The sequence below is a fragment of the Silurus meridionalis genome, chromosome 18, assembly GCF_014805685.1.
Source record: "Silurus meridionalis isolate SWU-2019-XX chromosome 18, ASM1480568v1, whole genome shotgun sequence".
Classification (NCBI taxonomy): domain Eukaryota; kingdom Metazoa; phylum Chordata; class Actinopteri; order Siluriformes; family Siluridae; genus Silurus; species Silurus meridionalis.
Window position 1 is genome coordinate 5,686,228 of NC_060901.1, and position 18,524 is coordinate 5,704,751.

Sequence of the window (18,524 nt, forward strand, 5' to 3'; positions counted from 1 at the left end):
TAATTAGCTATTACCAGGCTAATCGTTTCTTGCTTTCTGATTGGCTGAAAAGAAGCCAATCAAATCTTTGTTTGCTTGCCCATTCCAAAGTATTCAGAAGATTTAAATATTTATATGAAGTGTAATTCATTAAAGTTCACATAAATATTTAAATCTTCTGAATACCTTGGGAAGGCCAAACATGCATAGATTTGATTGTTGGAATTCTTTTCAGCCAATCAGAAATTATGAAAAGATTCTCGTTAGGAGCTAAATGGAGGATAAATGCATATAATGTAGGGAGGAAAAGTTTAAATAAAGATTAAATGTATTTGGCACATCTTTTATCACTGATTTCTGGATCCTGATTGGTCAGATGATTTTCGGGTTCACTTACTAGTTCAGCTACTCTGGCACTAGTGCAGTTTCTATAGTAACAGTTGCTCTGATTAGCACACTTTCTATAGTAACAGCTACTCAGGCACAAGTAGTTTCTACAGTACATTTTCTACAGTACAGTAACAGTTTCTCTGACCAGTGCAGTTTTATAAGCAGTTACGGTTTTAATAGTAACAGCTATTCTGATTAGTGCAGTCTCTATATAGAAGTTGTGGTTTCTATAGTAACATCTCTGACACTAGTGCAGTTTCTATAGTAACAGTTGCTCTGATTAGCACAGTATCTATAGTAACAGCTACTCAGGCACAAGTAGTTTCTATAGTAACAGCTACTCTGATACTAATACAGTTTCTATTTAGAAGTCATGGTTTCTATAGCAACAGCTATTGTGAGAGTAGTGCATTTTCTAATAGAGGTCATGGTTTTAATAGTAACAGCTATTCTGATTAGTGCAGTCTCTAATAGGATTTGTGGTTTCTATGGTAACAGGTACTCTTACACTTGTACAGTTTCTAAGTCATAGTTTCTGTAGTAAGAAGTACTTGGAGAGTGGTGCAGTCCAGAAGTTGTGGTTTCTATAGTAACAGCTACTCTGACACTAGTGCAGTTTATAGTTACGGTTTATAGCTGCTGGACCAACTGGTAAGTATTAAATTACTGTTGTAAAAACTGTCCAAACTCAAATAATAAATACTATACACCATCTATTTTGTGCCATTTTCCCTTCATTTTTGGAGCTTTTTTTTTGAGAAATTATTACGTTTAAGACAATTATTGCATGTTATTGATCGATTTTCCGCTCCTGGTTTTCTTTTCTAAGATTCTGACATGGCAGTTGTGCTTCTCGACCTGGTCAAATGTCGCATCCAGGTTGTTATTTTCATTCTGATCCAAAATGTCAGCAAAATTCATAGGCACATGTTATTAATTGTTTGTTTCAGGTAAATCCTAAGAAATACAAGCCCATCTTTAACGCCTTTTCCGTCACCCTGAGAGAAGATGTGCTCCAGGGTCTGGGGCGAGGCTGGGCTCCTATGACTATTGGCTACTCCATGTAAGGTCTTTGCAAGTTCGGCTATTTATGAGCTCTTCAAAGCACTTTATAATGACTTGCTGGGAGAGGCGAGTATCATCCAAACCTGCAGATTTTGTTGGTGGTGGGTTTTGTGTCATCAGTGATGTTGGACAAGACTGTTTCTCTCTGGAACCACAGGAGAACGCTTACCTCTGGAGAATGTCAGTGTACTTGGCAGCATCTGCCAGTGCTGAGTTCTTTGCTCTCTGGCCCCTATGGAGGCATGTAAGGTGCGCATCCAGACACAGCCGGGTTACGCCAGAACTGGAGTTCTCTGGGGATGTGTGTGTATGTCTTTACTGAATAAATGTCAGGTATTAAATTAAACATAAATGATTGCTGCTTGGCCCAAGGTCAGGATATTTAGGTGCTTGGAGCCTTCATTATGGTCATATAATTATAATAATAATAAGAAGAATTGATTAAGGAATTGGAAAGGATGGTTGAAGAACGAATTAGAGGAGTGCTACAATTATAGTGTGATGTTTTGAGATGTCATCTGATCACCATTTCTTCTTCTCTCATTATTTAGCTTGTGTGTTCTGCGCTGTGGTTTCTCACCCGGCCGACTCAGCGGTGTCCTTGCTGAACAAGGAGAAAGGAAGCTCAGCTGTACAGGTGCTTAAGAGACTGGGGCCTAAGGGTGAGTCTTTCTTTACACACACATTTCCTGGAGATTCTCTTAGGATTCAGTTCCTGTCATTCACCACTAGGTGGCACCCTTAAACTTCTAATGATAAGACCCCTGAGAAAGCATTAGGACTTGTGATCTGTGGCAGAAAACTAATCTAAATATTAAACATTGACTCTGTGTCCTGCAGGTGTGTGGAAGGGGCTGTTTGCTCGCATAGTCATGATCGGCACACTAACTGCCCTGCAGTGGTTAATTTACGACTCTGTGAAGGTGTTTTCCACCTGCCACGCCCGCCTCACCCGGAGATGCCCGAGTTTTTGAAGAGGAAGATGAGTTTGGCAGGTCAATAGAGAAAAAAAACGCTTATACATATACACCTTAAGGGTGTAATGTCACGGTGCATGAAAAGAGAGTAACATTAATCCAATAAAGTTATTAATAATATTTAAAATGCAACTCCACAAGATGCCTCGTGGTCCGGTTTGTTATCATTCTAGTGCCATTAGAGTACACTGAGCTGTGCCAAAACAAGATATATACTGCACAAGTGAACCCAGATAAGTAAATGAAACAAAAAAATTGATAACTGGAGATTTTCTTCTTAATATTTTGGATTAAATAGAACTAAAAACGAAAATAAGCCAAAGAAACAGTTAAAGACCTACTATATTAGTAAAGTTTCATTACAGTAAGACTGTGAAGTTCAGTCTGAACTCGCCTGTCATGTTGAAACATGTAGTTAACAACCAATTCTCAGTGAATCGTGATTATGAATTATGAAAAATAGGCTTGAGTGCAAAAGTCTATGCCCCCTCTCGAGCAGAAGTGCCCAAACTTTTTCCTATAAAGGGCGAAAGATTCAAGTTTATTGAGGCCGAGGGCCGAAAGTAAATGTTGCATGAAAGCTGATGAATGTTTGAGAAAGCTGATGAGTGTTTGAGAAAGCTGATGAATGTTTGAAAAAGCTGGTGATTGTTTTGTTTCATATTAACAACAAATATTGTATTCTTTCAAAACGGCAACTGACTGTTTATGTTCTCAATAGCCCCTTCTACTACTCTGTTAAACCTTATTTACAAAAATTCTATGGTTTTCTTTCACTCCCCCTTGTATTTCTTTTATTAGTTGAAAATTGTTTTGCTATGTAACTCTTGGTCTTCTGATCTGATCTGATAAAAGCAGTGTATGATGTCTGATATTTATGATGAAGTTAATAATAAAGCAATATTTGAGAATCTATCACAATTAGAAAGACTTCTAAGGTTTCTAAAAGCCCATTAGAACACACTAAATGTCTTGATTTAATCAGTTGCTTTATTATACTACTACTACAGTATTTGTATTTTGTTTTATTAAGGGTGCACAAACTTTTGCACTCAAGAAAATTATACCTGGCTGCACAATTTTAAGCCTCACCCACTTTATAAACCTGTCATGTCTGATACCCTGGAAAAGCTTGTTTTCTAATAGATTACCAGAGTGAAGACGCATTGAAGCACATTATATGTTTTTTCTACTTTTACTTGAAAATTATTTAAACCAAAAATTCTCAATATCCAAAAAATGTATTCATGGAATTTCTATTATTTTTTAAAACAAATTATCATTTTTTAATCCATGATTAGAAGTATTAATAAAGATTGATAATTTTTGAATCCCAAAAACTCTAAGTCCAACTCTCACCCCATTTAGGTTGAAAATGTAAATGGCCAAAATTATGTGCACCCCTGACAATTCTACTTTCAATTTCACCAATTTCACAATTCCAATGCATCTAAAGTAAAGCCTTGTTCTTAAACATTCTTGGCTGAATGTTTTTTTTTTCAATTTTGACTAAAACCCAGTTGCTACTCAATCTCAACTAGTCCTGTTGCACACTAGATGGTATTTAATAGCAGTGCTTCAGTTTAGTGAATTGATACAAGACAAAAAAAACGATTGGTAAATAAATAAAAATGCAGGTGCAAAATATTTTCTGTCCTCATATCACAATTTTGACAAAATGACACATCCAGGGTTATCGGGAAACTATTTCCAGTTATTTGAATCACCATTTTGTTCCATAGTGTAGAACAAACTTGAAAATGGGATCTGGTGTGTGTGTGTCAGAGTGCTCTTTATTCCCTCTATCCTGTTTTCTTTCCCTCATCAGTTCTGAGTACGAGCTCTGCTGACCCTGGTGCTGGCGTCTCGCCGAACACAAATGGAGCTCATCACAGTCTCCGAGCTACCAGGTCACCTGCTGCACGTAAGAGCGAGAGTGTGTGGTGCTTTCGGCCAGCTGGGTGTGAGTGCTCACGCATGTTCCTGAGTTCGAACAATCTCCAGGCACTAATGGAGGAGGAATGTGCAATATGGGTTACACGCAGTTACAGCCGACTGTTATCTATAATCCATTTGGTTTCAGGGTTTTCAGGGCGATTCGGAGAAATGGAATCTGTTAGCACTCTCTTCAGTCCTGAAGGTTAAAGGATGTGCAGCAAAGCTGTTCCTGTGACGTTTTTCCAGAAACGTTATCGCCGAAAAAGAGAAAGTAATGGGGCGAAAGATAACATGTCTTTATTCCTCGTTATGCCCCGTGTTTTGATTTGTGTTGCATGTTTTCGAATCGTCACTGCGTCACTTTCCCCAGCTATACACTCTCTCTCTCTGTAAACTATATACGACGCCTGCTTTCCACTTTACAACACCCTCATTACAGCCTTCACATCCAAGACTGTTAGGCCTAAATTGAGGCCCAAATCTTAAAATATTACCAATAAATTAACAATACATTTTAATAAAGTTGTTTCTGTAAGAAAATTATATTTTAATAAAATATGGGACTGTAATAATAACAACAATAATACGATTGCCAGTGAAGGTCCAGTGTGTCAAAATGATCATGACTATTCAACTGTCTGGACTTCTCTTTTCCACTGTCCACTAATTCACTGATGTGGGTTTTTTTTTGGTTTTTTTTGTAGTTTTCTAAAATTACACTCTTCTAATTAACAATATTAAATCATTTTTACCATTTGACTCCCAAGAAATGTCCTCGTTATTCAATTCAATTCAGTCTTATTTGTATAGTGCTTTTAATATCATTTGTAATTTAAAATAATAATTTAAAGTTGATCCCTAATAAACAAGCCAGTGGCAAGGAAGAAAGACCCAATGTCCATTCATTGCAGTTGAGGATGCATGTGTTATACAATTAAAAATAGACAATACCGTCTAGTAACAGATGATAATTTGCAACTCAAAGTAGATTTGGTCAGTCTCTGAAATAAAAATAAGTATAGTATTACAGTAATATTCTGATCTCAATGGATAGTTTGTTGAATTTTCTACTCAAGTGCACTTAATTCAGCTCACAGGACTGAATTACCAGGTTCCTTGACCAGTGTGTTAAGCAAGAACAAAACCTGAAGGAGGGAGAAATGTCACAGGGTGAGAAAGCCTTTAAATAACTCTGTTTGTGTAAAATACCTCTAACAGGATCAGACTTGCATGTCATTTTGAATCCTGTGTTTTTCTCCCACTGACAATAAAAATAGAATCTGGTAATGACAATAGAGGCAGGTGACTCTTTTAACCTGGAAAAAAAATAATCAACTTGTGGAACATACGAATTTTACTGTAATAAGACAATGCTATAATTTTGATTCAGCATTGTGTGTGAACAGTTTATTCAACACACTGAATTGTTTGAGTCAGTAATCTGACTTCAAATTCCCAGTGACATTAAGTAATGATCCTGCTGCTCATAGTCTGAAAAAATGTGCTTGTTATTCATTTCACAAATTTCAAGCCTTCTGTTGAACCACGTGCACATTTTAACTTGAAAACGATCCTGAAATAAGCATAAAATTTTTATATTGATACAATGCTAATGGGAATGTTCCACTGACTGAAATCCTGTTCTTCCTTTTTGAGCAAATCATTAACAAGCACCAAATCATTCAACTCCAAAGTGATTCCTTGTCATGTTTAATTTTCTAAAATCTTACTCTACCTTATAATTAACGAACCAGAAATGTATGGTAAAATGGTCAAATAACCTCCGATAAATGCTGCCTGATTTACACACAGTCATACACACACAACTCACTGTTCACACTAATCATATTCTCATTTAATTACACTGCAAGAAAAACAGCATTATGGATGCATTGTTCAGGGGGGGACAACAACGCATTGTCTATTGTACTGGAATATGACTACAAACCAATCATATGTGGCATTCTTGCATTCTTTCATAATTGTACACTATCTCATGAAAGTGAGTACACTTCTCACATTTCAGCAAACATTTTTTTAAGAGGCAATACTATAGAAATGAAACTTGAATGTATTTTAGAGAAGTCAATGTGCAGCTTGTATAGCAGTACAGATTTACTGTCCTCTGAAAATAACTCAACATACAGCCATTATTGTCTAAATAACTGGCAACCAAAGTGAGTACATCCTAAGTGAAAGCTGTACATCATTTAATCATGCAAAGCCACATCATCATGGGCCATACATCCAGGATCATACAAATTTGTGTATATTGTATTAGAGCAGTTAAAATTTGGTGCTTTGAGTACAATTCTCTCATTCTGACCACTTCCTGTTTAACACGGCACGTCATAGTAAAGACTTTCTGAGGATTTGAGAATTAGAATTGTTGCTTTCCACAAAGATGGCTGAGGCTGTAAGAGGATCAGTAACACCCTGAAAGTTACAGTAAAGTGGCCAGGGTCATACAGTGGTTTTCCAAGATGGGTTCCACTCAGGGCAGGCCTCGCAAGGGTCCATCAAAGAAGTTGAGTCCTCGTGCTGTGCGTCAGGTGCAGAAGTTGGCTTTAAAAAACAGACATGAGTGCTGCAGCATTACTTTAGAGATTGCAGAAGCAGAATGTCCATTTGTCAGGGCTCAGACCATACGCCACACACTGCAACAAGTCGGTTTACATGGCTGTCGTCCCAGATGGAATACAATAATTTCTGTACATTGAGTTATTTTTTATAAATCTATACCGCTATACAAGCTGCCCATTGACTAAAATATATCTACGTTTCATTTTTATAGTATTGTCCATTAAATTATGTACTAAAATGGTTGCTAAAATGTGAGGGGTGTACTCACTTTTGTGAGATACTGTAGGTAATGTGCTCTTTGCAGCTTTCTTACTGTAAATGACTCCTGTAAGTGATGCAACTCTCAATATTCACCTCAACATGTGGACTAATAACACATTATTATTATTCTCATTATAAAGCCTTCTACTCTACTACAGTCTAGTGACAGATGTTAATTTCCAACTAAAAATACATTTGGTCGTTCTCTGTAAGTAGTAGGAAGCATATTACACGAATATATTAATCTTTCTGATTATTTAGCACATGAAATCACATTGAATTTTGTGTATGTGGTGTTTTCCAGTCACAGGATCTCATTGTACAAGAATACACTGAGTAATGATAACAATGTTGGCTCAGAGCCTTGCTGTGGCTCACACACTGATCCAGGCCCGCTCAGGCAGGACAAAGAAGCTTATTTTACACAGGCCTCTGATTAGCCAGCATTCAGCTGGACCTGCATAATCGAGGTCACTGATTGGTTGGAATGTAAAAACTGAACTGCAGAGGTCAAATTGTTCCTGTGAAGAGTGTTTTATTCCAAGCCTACATTTCCACTCACCATCCAGTGTAGTAACAAAGGATTTGTTCACATGCAAGTTATCACACTCAGTCCAAAATTTTAATTTCAGTTATTAAATTAGTGAAACTGTATTATGTATTATGTACGGCATGAGTTCCTGGTAGTAGGAAATGGTAGCTTAGTGGTTAAGATGTTAGACATCTGCTCAGAAGGTCATGAGTAAAAATCCTAGTAACACTAAGGCTTATGCCATAGATGTCCTGTTTATGTAAAATTTTGCTTAATGGTTTGGATTGTTGTCTAACTGCAGAATATTACCAAATTCATTTTTAACATATAAAACATTTTATTTAATACATCACTAGACCATTTTACTGACTGCATCAAACCTTTTGGAATCAGAGAGCTCTTCTAAGATTTTCTACTACTCTCTAAACTGGAATTCCTTCATAACTCACTCCAACTTCCACTTGTCTGATTCGGTTCTAGGATCCCTGCTCTTGGATCTCATTGGAGGACGCAGTAGGTGGAGTCATGCCTTCCCTCCTGGTTGTGTCTGGGAGTGGCAGACATGAGTAACGTGGCAAGTTCTTCCATTTGTGAGAGCTGGGGATCAGTAAAAAGCTCTTGGATGCTATGAGCATGTATGTCATTGTGTGGTGTGTTGAAACTGTGTGCTATGCTTGTTCATGACCTGCTTGTGTTATACAAACACAGGAACTCATTTAACTGTTTAACTGAATAAACAATATTGCTCTTTTTTCACTACCCAGAACAGCAGATTGACACCTAGATGGATTTTCTTATGGTCGTGTCATATCCTCAGAACATCGCAGCTCATTTTCAGAGTGTCCTGGCTTTGTTTTAAACAGGATTTTATCCTCTCCTCAGCTGTCCTGTTTACATTTGTTACAAAGTTTAGAAATCTCTTTCTGTTTACTCTAGTTCTGTTTTACTGAGCTGATATGTTGTTGGAGGTCATTTACATTTGATTTAAAATCAAAACCACAAGCTTTACATTACACATTAGATGTGACCTTCGAAAGGATAGTCGTTATATATAGCATTATTAGACTGTTAAGTTCTAAAACAAACAGAGTTTTGTACCATTTCTTAACATACAATGCTGAGACTTATTCCTCGGTATGCATGTTGAGGCTGGTGTTTGTTTAATAAAGAGGTGAAAAGTACAGAGAACTAAATACCGCTTGGTTAATTTGTGTTTTAGGTAAATTATAGTGCATTGCTTACTTGGACGGGTAAACCCTAACAACTCAGCAACAGAAGACAGATTTAGAAACATGTAAACTAAGGTTTTCTGATATTAGGAGACCAAAATGTTACAAATGTGGCAAAACTTTGCCAAAAACAACATTGTTTCCACTGTGAAACATGGTGGTGGTAGCATCATATTGTGGGATTGAGAGCAAAATACATGGAGCCAAATATACAGCATGGGATAATCCAAGAAGAAAACCTCTTCTAGTCTGCAAGATTCTATGAGTACACTAGACTACACTATGGGTTCACTAGAGAGGACTAATAAAGACTAATGACTTTAATCACACTATTCAGTGTCACTCAGATAAGTATGGGTTACATTTTGTCTGTTTTGCTCAAGGTTTCTTTCTCCTTTCATCTTGGGCAGTTATCTTTAACTCTTTATCATCAGCTCTAGCTTTGTCATTTAAAAAAAAAGAAGCTAAATCAAGATTTGTGTAACATTGCTTTGTTGAAAATGCTATGTTAAAGTTAAAAGGTGTTAATAGTAGAACATCCCAGGCCTCAAATTACTTGGTTTGGGTAACTGTGATAACACTTGAAGATTCTTGCCAACAAATAGGTGGTCAGGATGCGGCGCTCTCCCCGCTGCGGCCCGGGTTCGATCCCCGGTCAGGGAACCAACCCCAGCCACTCTTAGTGCTGGTCCCAAGCCTGGATAAATGGGTAGGGTTGCGTTAGGTAGGGCATCCAGCGTAAAAACATGTGCCAAATCTAACATGCGAAGGATCTGCTGTGGTGACCCCTAATGGGAGAAGCTGAAAGAAAGTTAGTTACATAATGTGCAATATGCATGAGAATATAAACATACATTATATGGCCAAAAGTTATGCGGTTCTTCTTAAAACTTCTTAAAACTGCACAAAGTTTGAAAACAGACAATTTGTAAGTAATGTTTGTATTCTGAAGTGTTAGGATTTCCTTAATCAATGCATTGAAGAAGATCAAGGAACACAGTGAGTTGTGTAATTAGTTAATCAATTAATTAATTAAATGACAAAAGCATGTGAAATTCGTTCTCTTTTTTTTGTTTTTCTTCAGTTTGTTTCCGGGTTGAAGAAAAAAAAAACAGGGAGGGATTAAAAAAAAGAGAGAGAGAAAAAAAAGAAAAAAAAAGAAGTCAAAGTCAAGGTTGGTAGAGTCACAGCACTGGGTTCGCCGCATTCCACATTGTCTTTACTCCGTCTCCAGTGGCGCATCGCACGCGCTTTTCACGCACACGCGCAATTTACGTAGCACAGCGTGCGCTCGCCATCATCATCTCCACCTCCTCCTCCACTTTCTCCTCCTCCTCCCTCTGTCTCGCGGAAGCTGACTACCGAGAGTGCGCGCGCCCTTTCAGCACATCACCGCCTGTCATCAGATAAACTTGGACAAGGAAACCGCTTCCTGCGTCTCCGAGGATATTTCACATTGTCCCTCTGTCTCACTCTGATGTACGTATTCTGTTGCGCTTTTTCCGTTGTGTAGGTCTAATAGTGATAGTTTGGTACACGATGCGCGTGCACGTGCGCTAATTACAACTTCAGTAAAAAATGTTTAATTGTTTCATGTGTTTTTTTTCTTGTTTGATTTCCTTCTCTCCATTTCCTGTGCATGCATTGTTTGTGCATAATTTTCGATTATGTTTTGCTTTTGATTGTCTTTTTTCGGTGTAGGAAATTTCCATGATGCAAGAAAGTAGTGTAGAAATGGAGGCCGTTTCAATGAATTTGTGTGTGTGTGTGTGTGTGTGTGTGTGTAAGTGTAAGTGTAAGGATACATGACATAATGTTGACCTTGAGCTGAATTAATCTGCGCACTTGTGGAAGTGAATTGTTTTGGAAACCTGTGCAGATCCAGTTCAAGGACACTTTTAAGGTCACGTTCTACGTTAAAAGAATAAAAGTATGAATTCGGATCTGAAACCTGGTTTGGGGGGAAACCGGTTTATATCTATGCGTATGTGTGTTTAGAGTTATTGAAGGCTGCTACATCCGGGAAACTAATCCGCCATGGCATCAGTTAAACTCTTAAGTTGTGTGTGAATAGTGTTAAATGTTTTAATGGCGTGAGTAAAGTTCATAGGGCTTTTGGGATTCATTGTGTGAATCGGTTTAAGTGGGATTAATGGTGTGAATGGAGATAATGGTGTGAATAGGGTTCAAGCAGCTGAAGGGGTTTTAATTGGTTTAATTGCAGGTTAATTCTCTGATAAAACTTCAGTTCATAATAATAATGTATAATTATTGGATTTATAGTATTGCAGCCACTGACTGTCAGCCATTTCCTTAAGAAATTGTTTGTTTGTGTTGCTTCCCTTCTGATCACTCAAATAAACCTGATATAGAAACATCTCCATATTGAGCCAAATGAAAAACAAAATCGTTTCTTAAGTGTTAATAACAAACTATTGCTAATGAGAACAAATTACTACTGTTTCAATTAAGCTAGTAAAAAAAGCTAATGATGGTAATGAGCTAACTAATTACTAATGCTAACAGCAAACAAGTTAGCAAACTAAACAAAAAACAGTTATTAATAAGCTAACAAATCACTGCTGCCTTTAGACCATACTGATGCTAGCTAACATTACTATTGATAAAGATTGCTAACAAGCTAATCTTTAAGGCTAATTACTGTTCAGCGAACATTACTTTTGCTAAATGTTAAAGAATAATTCTAGCAGCTAACAGAATACAGGTGTTTTAACCAATATAACGAACTGATAATGAGACTCTCGTGTTAGCAGCGAGCTATTAATCTGCTATTTGCTAATAAGTACCACTTAATTAAAGCTACGAATGCTAGTAACCTGCTAATACGTTTTTACCGCTTCTAACAAACTTAAGAATTGCTACATTTACAATCAAATACAGCCTCTCAAGACGCAGCAGCGTTTATGACCTTGTTCTGTATATAAAACACTATATATTTGTATTCTTTCTTAATTTATTATATATATATATTTTTTTAAGCAGTAAAATCCTGTATGAAAAGTTGTACATCTAATGTTAAGAAATGCACTCGTCTCAATGATTGTGATGTGTTTTGACCAGACACAAAAAGGGGTTTGGAGATATATATATATATATATATATATATATATATATATATATATATATATATATATATATATATATATATATATATATATATATATATATATATATATACACACACACACGCATACATACATGTGTGTATGTGTGTGTGTGTGTGTGTGTGTGAATATATGTATTATATATACACACTATTTATTTGTGTGTATATTATGCTTGTGTGTGTGTGTGTGTGTGTGTGTGTGTGTGTGTGTGTGTGTGTGTGTGTGTATATATAAATAATAGATCTATTTGAGCAAGAAATAGTACCAGTACTGTTTGTTCTCCTTTCACCCACTTACTTTTTCTGGTTTGTGTTTACAGATTGCACTTGTTCCCTGGCATCAAACGATTAATGACTGCAGGCAAAATAAATGAATAGCTTTTAAACTGTTCCTTTGTAAATGCAGACTGGGTTCCTGTACAGCTTATTGTACCTCTTGTGCCTTTCACCCAGAAAAGTTCATACAGCTTCAAATTGTGGTCCAATTATGAGGCTTCAATGTGTGTTAAAGGCATAAAAGGGTGTGTTCTTTAACAAAATCTCAGCAAAAGTCGTGTGAAAAGAATTTGGTATGAGAAGAGTTAGTAAAGGTGGATGGGGGGGGGGGTGTAAATGTAACCTGATGCACTAAGGTCAGATGCAGTGTTTTAAAACCAAAATCTGTTTCCTTTTTTTTTTTTTTCTTTTCCTTTATTTATTTTGGTTGCTATGTTTTTCTAAACCAAAGCACAGAGCGGCACAGAGTCCTCAAAACTGAAGAAAGAGGAAACAAGAAAATTAACCCTGGCTGTTGCAGACATTTTTATTTAAAAAAATAAAAAAATAAATAAATTGTTGTTTCTAAACAGCCTAGGAAAGATTTACTAATTACGATAATTTTTGTACTATATAGTGTAGTATGCAAAGTAGTTAATAGGTTTGCAAGTGTCTTATGTACACGTTTTGATTTTGTCCTGATAGTGCACAAATATTTGCACTCAGCTGTGCTTTTTGGACCATATAAACAATCTTTTCCAAAGGTATTAAACCTTTTGGATTTTAGAAAACTGAAATTTTTTTTAATGTAATACTATACTTTTATCCTATACTGTGTTCTCTCAACAGTGAGCGCTTTGACCTTTTTTTGGGTGCCGTCATTTAGCTCATATCAGTCACTCAGGGGTCTAGAAGGGCAACGAGAATAAGCAGCATGTACTCTTGCACGCTCGGCTCACATGTTCTGAAGTCAACCATTTACCTGAACTTTAACACAATTGAACCTGATTCAGAATGGTTCCAAACTGTGTTCTGCATCGGGATACGGTTACAGCTGAGAAGGACTAAAACGCAGGAATCTGTCCTGCTGTTCTCGGATAATAGACACTGTAGGAAAGAATTCCTCTTCAGTTGTATTTCCACGCTTTACCACTAGAGGGAGATTCAGTTTACCATCCATGATGAGTTACCTCAGTGACTTTCACAGTGCAGCATTCTCCACCAAGAGCTTAAAAGACCAGATCACTGAGCAGCAGTACTCATTTAACATGATCAAATCCCTAAACCCAGAAAAGGTTGAGTGTTCTTAATCCTTTATCGTGTTTCTATCTCCTGATCAGCGTACACTGGAAAGCGAAACTTCCTTACAATTGGTCCTTCGAGCTAGATAGTGTTCCTTCCTAACGGACACCTTGGTGTTTTATTCTTTCTGTACCACGACAAACCACATTAACTTTTTCTTCCCCCTCTCACAACTTTGGTTCTTAAATGCATGTTGAGGCAATACAAAGAAAAATAAAGCTTGAAAGGTAGTAGCAGAGATCGTTGGTGCCTCTGGTGATTGTGATTTGCTATTCTAATCTAAGAATGAAGCAATGTAAAGGTACTATTTCCATCTGTGCAACAAAAAAAACTTAAAAATTGAAACACTGGTTCGACCACACCCATGAGAAAAACCTGCATGTGACACGTTAATGTGAATGAAGGGTACAAAGGGTTAAGGGGTTTTTCATTCAGGCATTCATCAGAACAGTAGTGCTTCTGAGACTGTATTGTATTAAATGCTGTAACTGTGTGTGCAGATCATGGCCTCAGTCCTGGAGAAGCTCATCACCTCCGTGAGCAGCGGTCCTGCTCAACCACCCACCAACAAGGTGACTGTGGTGGGAGTGGGGCAAGTGGGTATGGCCTGTGCTGTTAGCATCCTACTGAAGGTGAGAAACACACAAACCCAATCACACACACACATGCAGTTCCAATGGTTGGTCTCAGGATGCTGCATTTTGATCTGAGTGAATTTGTCACGTCTGAGGTTCCTTCCTCTGTTTTGCTAGGACTTGTGTGATGAGTTGGCCCTGGTTGATGTGATTGAGGACAAGCTGAAAGGAGAGATGATGGACCTGCAGCATGGCAGCCTGTTCCTCAAGACCCACAAGATAACTGCAGATAAGGGTGAGATGTGAAGGATCTGTTCAATGCATCTTTGAGATTTGAGTCTGATAGAAATATTGGACTTTAATGAATCGCTCAGTAAAAGATTCAGATTATTATAGTTGCTAAAACTGAATCATGTCATGACTTAAGGCCTCTGTGGAGACTTCCTCCTTGGATACTTGATTATTTTTTTTTGTCTTGCTTCTTTCCATCTTTCCTTACTTCAGTATGTATGTTTCATCTAACCCTTACTTTCTTTTGTACATCCAGTCTTTTCTACCTAATTCCAATCATTCATCAATCCAGTCAATCTTTATCCATAGGATGAACATTTATTTGGCTTATAAAGATAACTAATATGAAAAATTGTTTACATTTTACAGCTTTTATTTTCTTATTTGTTTGGCTTTTCCTATTACTGGTAATTCTAATTAGTGATTGGCGGATGAGGGTTTGTGTGATATTCACTGCTTTATAACTGCACTCATGCGTGTGGTTGATCAACAGACTACGCAGTGACTGCAAACTCGCGCATCGTGGTTGTGACGGCCGGCGTTCGTCAACAGGAGGGCGAAAGCCGCCTCAACCTGGTGCAGAGGAACGTCAACATCTTCAAGCACATTATCCCTCAGATCATCAAATACAGTCCCAACTGCACCCTCGTCGTCGTCTCCAACCCAGGTAAGACTGAGCTTCGGCATGGTTTTCCTTTCACACGTGTTGATTAACATCATAACTATCGACACCTTTTCATGAAAACTAAAATGTTTTTTATAAAATAACATTTACACAGTTATTAAGAGCTTCGTATAAAACAAATAGAAATTCTGTTAAATTAGAAATGAAGATTTTTTTCTTTTCTAATTCTTGTGTAATGTTTTCATATTAATGGTCACCACTTGCTAACTTTGGCCCCTGCGCCCTAGTTTGGGCATCTCTGGATTAAAACTAACATTTAAAAAAATGTTTTACCCCAGTGGACATCATGACCTACGTGACATGGAAGCTCAGCGGTCTTCCTAAGCATCGTGTCATCGGCAGCGGCACCAACCTGGACTCTGCCCGATTCCGCTACATCATGGCCGAGAAACTGGGCATCCATGCAAGCAGCTTCAATGGCTACATCCTTGGAGAGCACGGAGACTCCAGCGGTGAGCTTCTGAGAGGGAGAAAGTAGACGCTGGAGGAGATTGTATTTTAGTTTATGTATCCTAAACACACGTTAAAAAAAGGAACGCTATTTATAAACATAAGCAGCAAATATCAGATTAAAATGCAAGACCTTCTTGGTTCCTCAGTGCCTGTCTGGAGCGGCGCAAATGTTGCCGGCGTTAACCTGCAGAAGCTCAACCCGGCCATCGGGACTGATCAGGACCCTGAGAACTGGAAGGATGTTCACAAGATGGTGGTGGACAGGTAGGATTTAAATACATATGGAGAAGTTCATGTCTGTGAACACAACTGTAAAAACACTTGTTATTGCTTTGATGTTTTCAGTGTATAAATCAGTTTTATTAGTTTGATTTGTACAGACAGAAACGCTGGTTTTGTCTGATCTAGGAAAGCATCTTCATGCAAATACTACAGCCAATTCCCAGCCATTCATTCATGATTATTAAAAAAAATCTGATTTTATATGCAAAATGTTTTGACAGCAATAGTGTAGCTAGTTTTGTAACTTGTAGCTTGCAATGTATAAAAGCAAATCTCATTCTTTGACTCAGCTCAGTATGTTATTCTTAATAGAATTATTTAATATTTTACTATTTTACAATACTGAATCTGAATACGGTGTGGATTAATAAAGCAAAATTTTATATTTCACAACATACATAGGGGACACAAAATGCCAAGAATATATTGAATTTTTCCGTCTGTCTTATGCCAAGCATGATATAATTCCCTGCAGTAGAACACGTAGGCAGCCCAAACTGAGTAATTTAAAAACTCTGACCCTGAGCCATCGACCCTTGCACTTCAGTGCTACGTTCGACCTGACGGGTGCGAGACGTCATAGACTGCCTTATGTGTTTACATGCTTAAGTCGGAACAAAAAAGTAACACTTTGCTGCACAGTAAGATAAACTCGGTCCGGATGCCAGCTGGTCCTCCACCGTGTGCAGACACGCTCGCGCACACAGTCGTAGCCTCGCATTTTGCTTTGAACCTCCTTGGACTTTGTTTTTGTTGATAAACAGGAGATCGGGGTCTGATTTGATTTCTCTAGAGCAAATACACTCTGTTCCAGCTGGCAATAATACACAATTAGCACATGTGCCCCAAAAACAAATTCAGCCTCCTGTCCCTGTCAGATTCAAAGTCCACATCAGACTGTCGCATTTAAAGAAGCAATTTATACTTTCATAAATGTTTGATTGAAGAATAGATGTAGATGCGGAGAAGCACTATTGTGTGACCAAATCGCAGTTATAGCAGATTAAAACTTGCCCTTTTTTATTTATTTTTTAACACAATTTTAGTCCTGAATTTCAGTTAGATTTTTACACTGAATCATTTATCTTATTAAATCAGAAAATGTCAGTAGATGGAGTAATAGACACACAAGATAAAACTTTTTTCCGAAACAAGTGTCTAACTTTTTCTCTAATTTAGTTGAGCATCAAAAAGCACTATTCTATTATCCAGGATAAATAATGAAGGATGGTGGCACAGTGCAATAAGGACAGCAGTGGCTGTATGTGAAGTGTTTAATATTAAACAGGTGATTAAACGTGTGTTTTGCCACAGTGCCTACGAGGTGATTAAGCTGAAGGGTTACACTAACTGGGCCATTGGAATGAGTGTCGCCGATCTGACTGAGAGCCTGGTGAAGAACCTGAGCAGAGTTCATCCTGTCTCCACCATGATCAAGGTGACACGCAAACACACACACATAGAGGGAGGGATGTAATGAGAAATGCACAGAGTGAAATGGAATGACAACATATACAGGAGAGATGGACAAATGGGCAGCATGTAGCAAAGAGACTAGTGGATGGCATCCATTTTTTCAGACAGGTAGTAAGACAGAAGACTGGCGGGTGGAGGCATGAGAGAGACAGTGTGAGGGAGTCACAGGAAGACTGATAGACTGTATCATGTGAAACAGTTCAGTGTGTCCTCTGTGTCATAAGGAAAGAGAAACATGACAACGGAAATATTTTTGTAAAAAATTAATCGTCATTAAGTCATATTTCTGAAATTGCAATTATCTTGTACAAGATAATTAACTAATCTCTTGGGTTCCTGTTTCTAAACAAATCTTGTTTGTGCAGTAAATATACTTTGTCTTTAGTCGGCCTTCATATATATATATATATAATATAAAAAATAATAATATTTGAGCCACCTAGTGTTCAAACTAAGAACTACTGTTCATTTATTTGTTTTTGTTTAAAATATTTTTAGAAAAGGTTATGATGAATAAAACACTGATGGCTTTATGAATTTCTTTTATAGTTTAGTTTTCAGTAGACTTGTTTATCAACACTTCTGGATTTTGGATTATTAAAATCTTTAGCTGTATGTTTTCTGACATTTTTGCTGGAATGTTTTTATTTTTTGTAGGGCATGTACGGGATCAATGACGAGGTGTATCTCAGCCTGCCCTGTGTCCTGAACTCCAGCGGCGTGACTAGCGTGATCAACATGACCCTTACTGAAGGTGAGGTGGGGCAACTCCGAAAGAGCGCCGAAACTCTGTGGAAGATCCAGAAAGACCTGAAGGACCTGTGAAGTCATCATTTGGTGGCCACACACTTCTAACCCCTCCACACACATTTTCTACTTCTTGTGTTGGATGTGGATTTATCTTGTGTTGGTCATTTTTGTTCACTTTAGGTATAAAAGCTCAACCTCCATCACAATCTATCATTTTCTAGTGCATTGTGAATAAAATGTAAAATCACTTTCACACGTGTAGTGCAAACAAAGGAGTTTTGTAGTTTTTGTCAACAGGCGCCAGACACCCGTGTGTTCAAAATGATTTAAAAATTCAATAAATCATTGATAAAATCTTGCTTATGAATGTCTTT

At 37.5% G+C, this 18,524-nt stretch overlaps 2 protein-coding genes across 2 annotated transcripts; both read left to right on the forward strand.

The window, feature by feature from the left end:
- The first annotated feature begins 1,206 nt into the window (after nucleotides 1-1,206).
- Nucleotides 1,207-2,483, forward strand: slc25a3a (solute carrier family 25 member 3a). Its single transcript, XM_046873091.1, is given in 8 exon segments — nucleotides 1,207-1,248; nucleotides 1,320-1,457; nucleotides 1,459-1,500; nucleotides 1,592-1,655; nucleotides 1,658-1,767; nucleotides 1,946-2,096; nucleotides 2,275-2,358; nucleotides 2,361-2,483. Coding segments are annotated over 8 exon segments (708 nt in total). The 3' UTR covers nucleotides 2,438-2,483.
- Nucleotides 2,484-10,275: 7,792 nt separating this feature from the next.
- On the forward strand, nucleotides 10,276-18,509 carry ldhba (lactate dehydrogenase Ba). Its single transcript, XM_046873082.1, has 8 exons — nucleotides 10,276-10,433; nucleotides 14,139-14,270; nucleotides 14,391-14,508; nucleotides 14,998-15,171; nucleotides 15,468-15,641; nucleotides 15,789-15,906; nucleotides 17,239-17,362; nucleotides 18,058-18,509. The coding sequence occupies exons 2-8, from the start codon at nucleotides 14,142-14,144 to the stop codon at nucleotides 18,223-18,225; spliced, it is 1,005 nt and encodes a 334-aa protein (XP_046729038.1). The 5' UTR covers nucleotides 10,276-10,433; nucleotides 14,139-14,141; the 3' UTR covers nucleotides 18,226-18,509.
- Nucleotides 18,510-18,524: the final 15 nt, after the last annotated feature.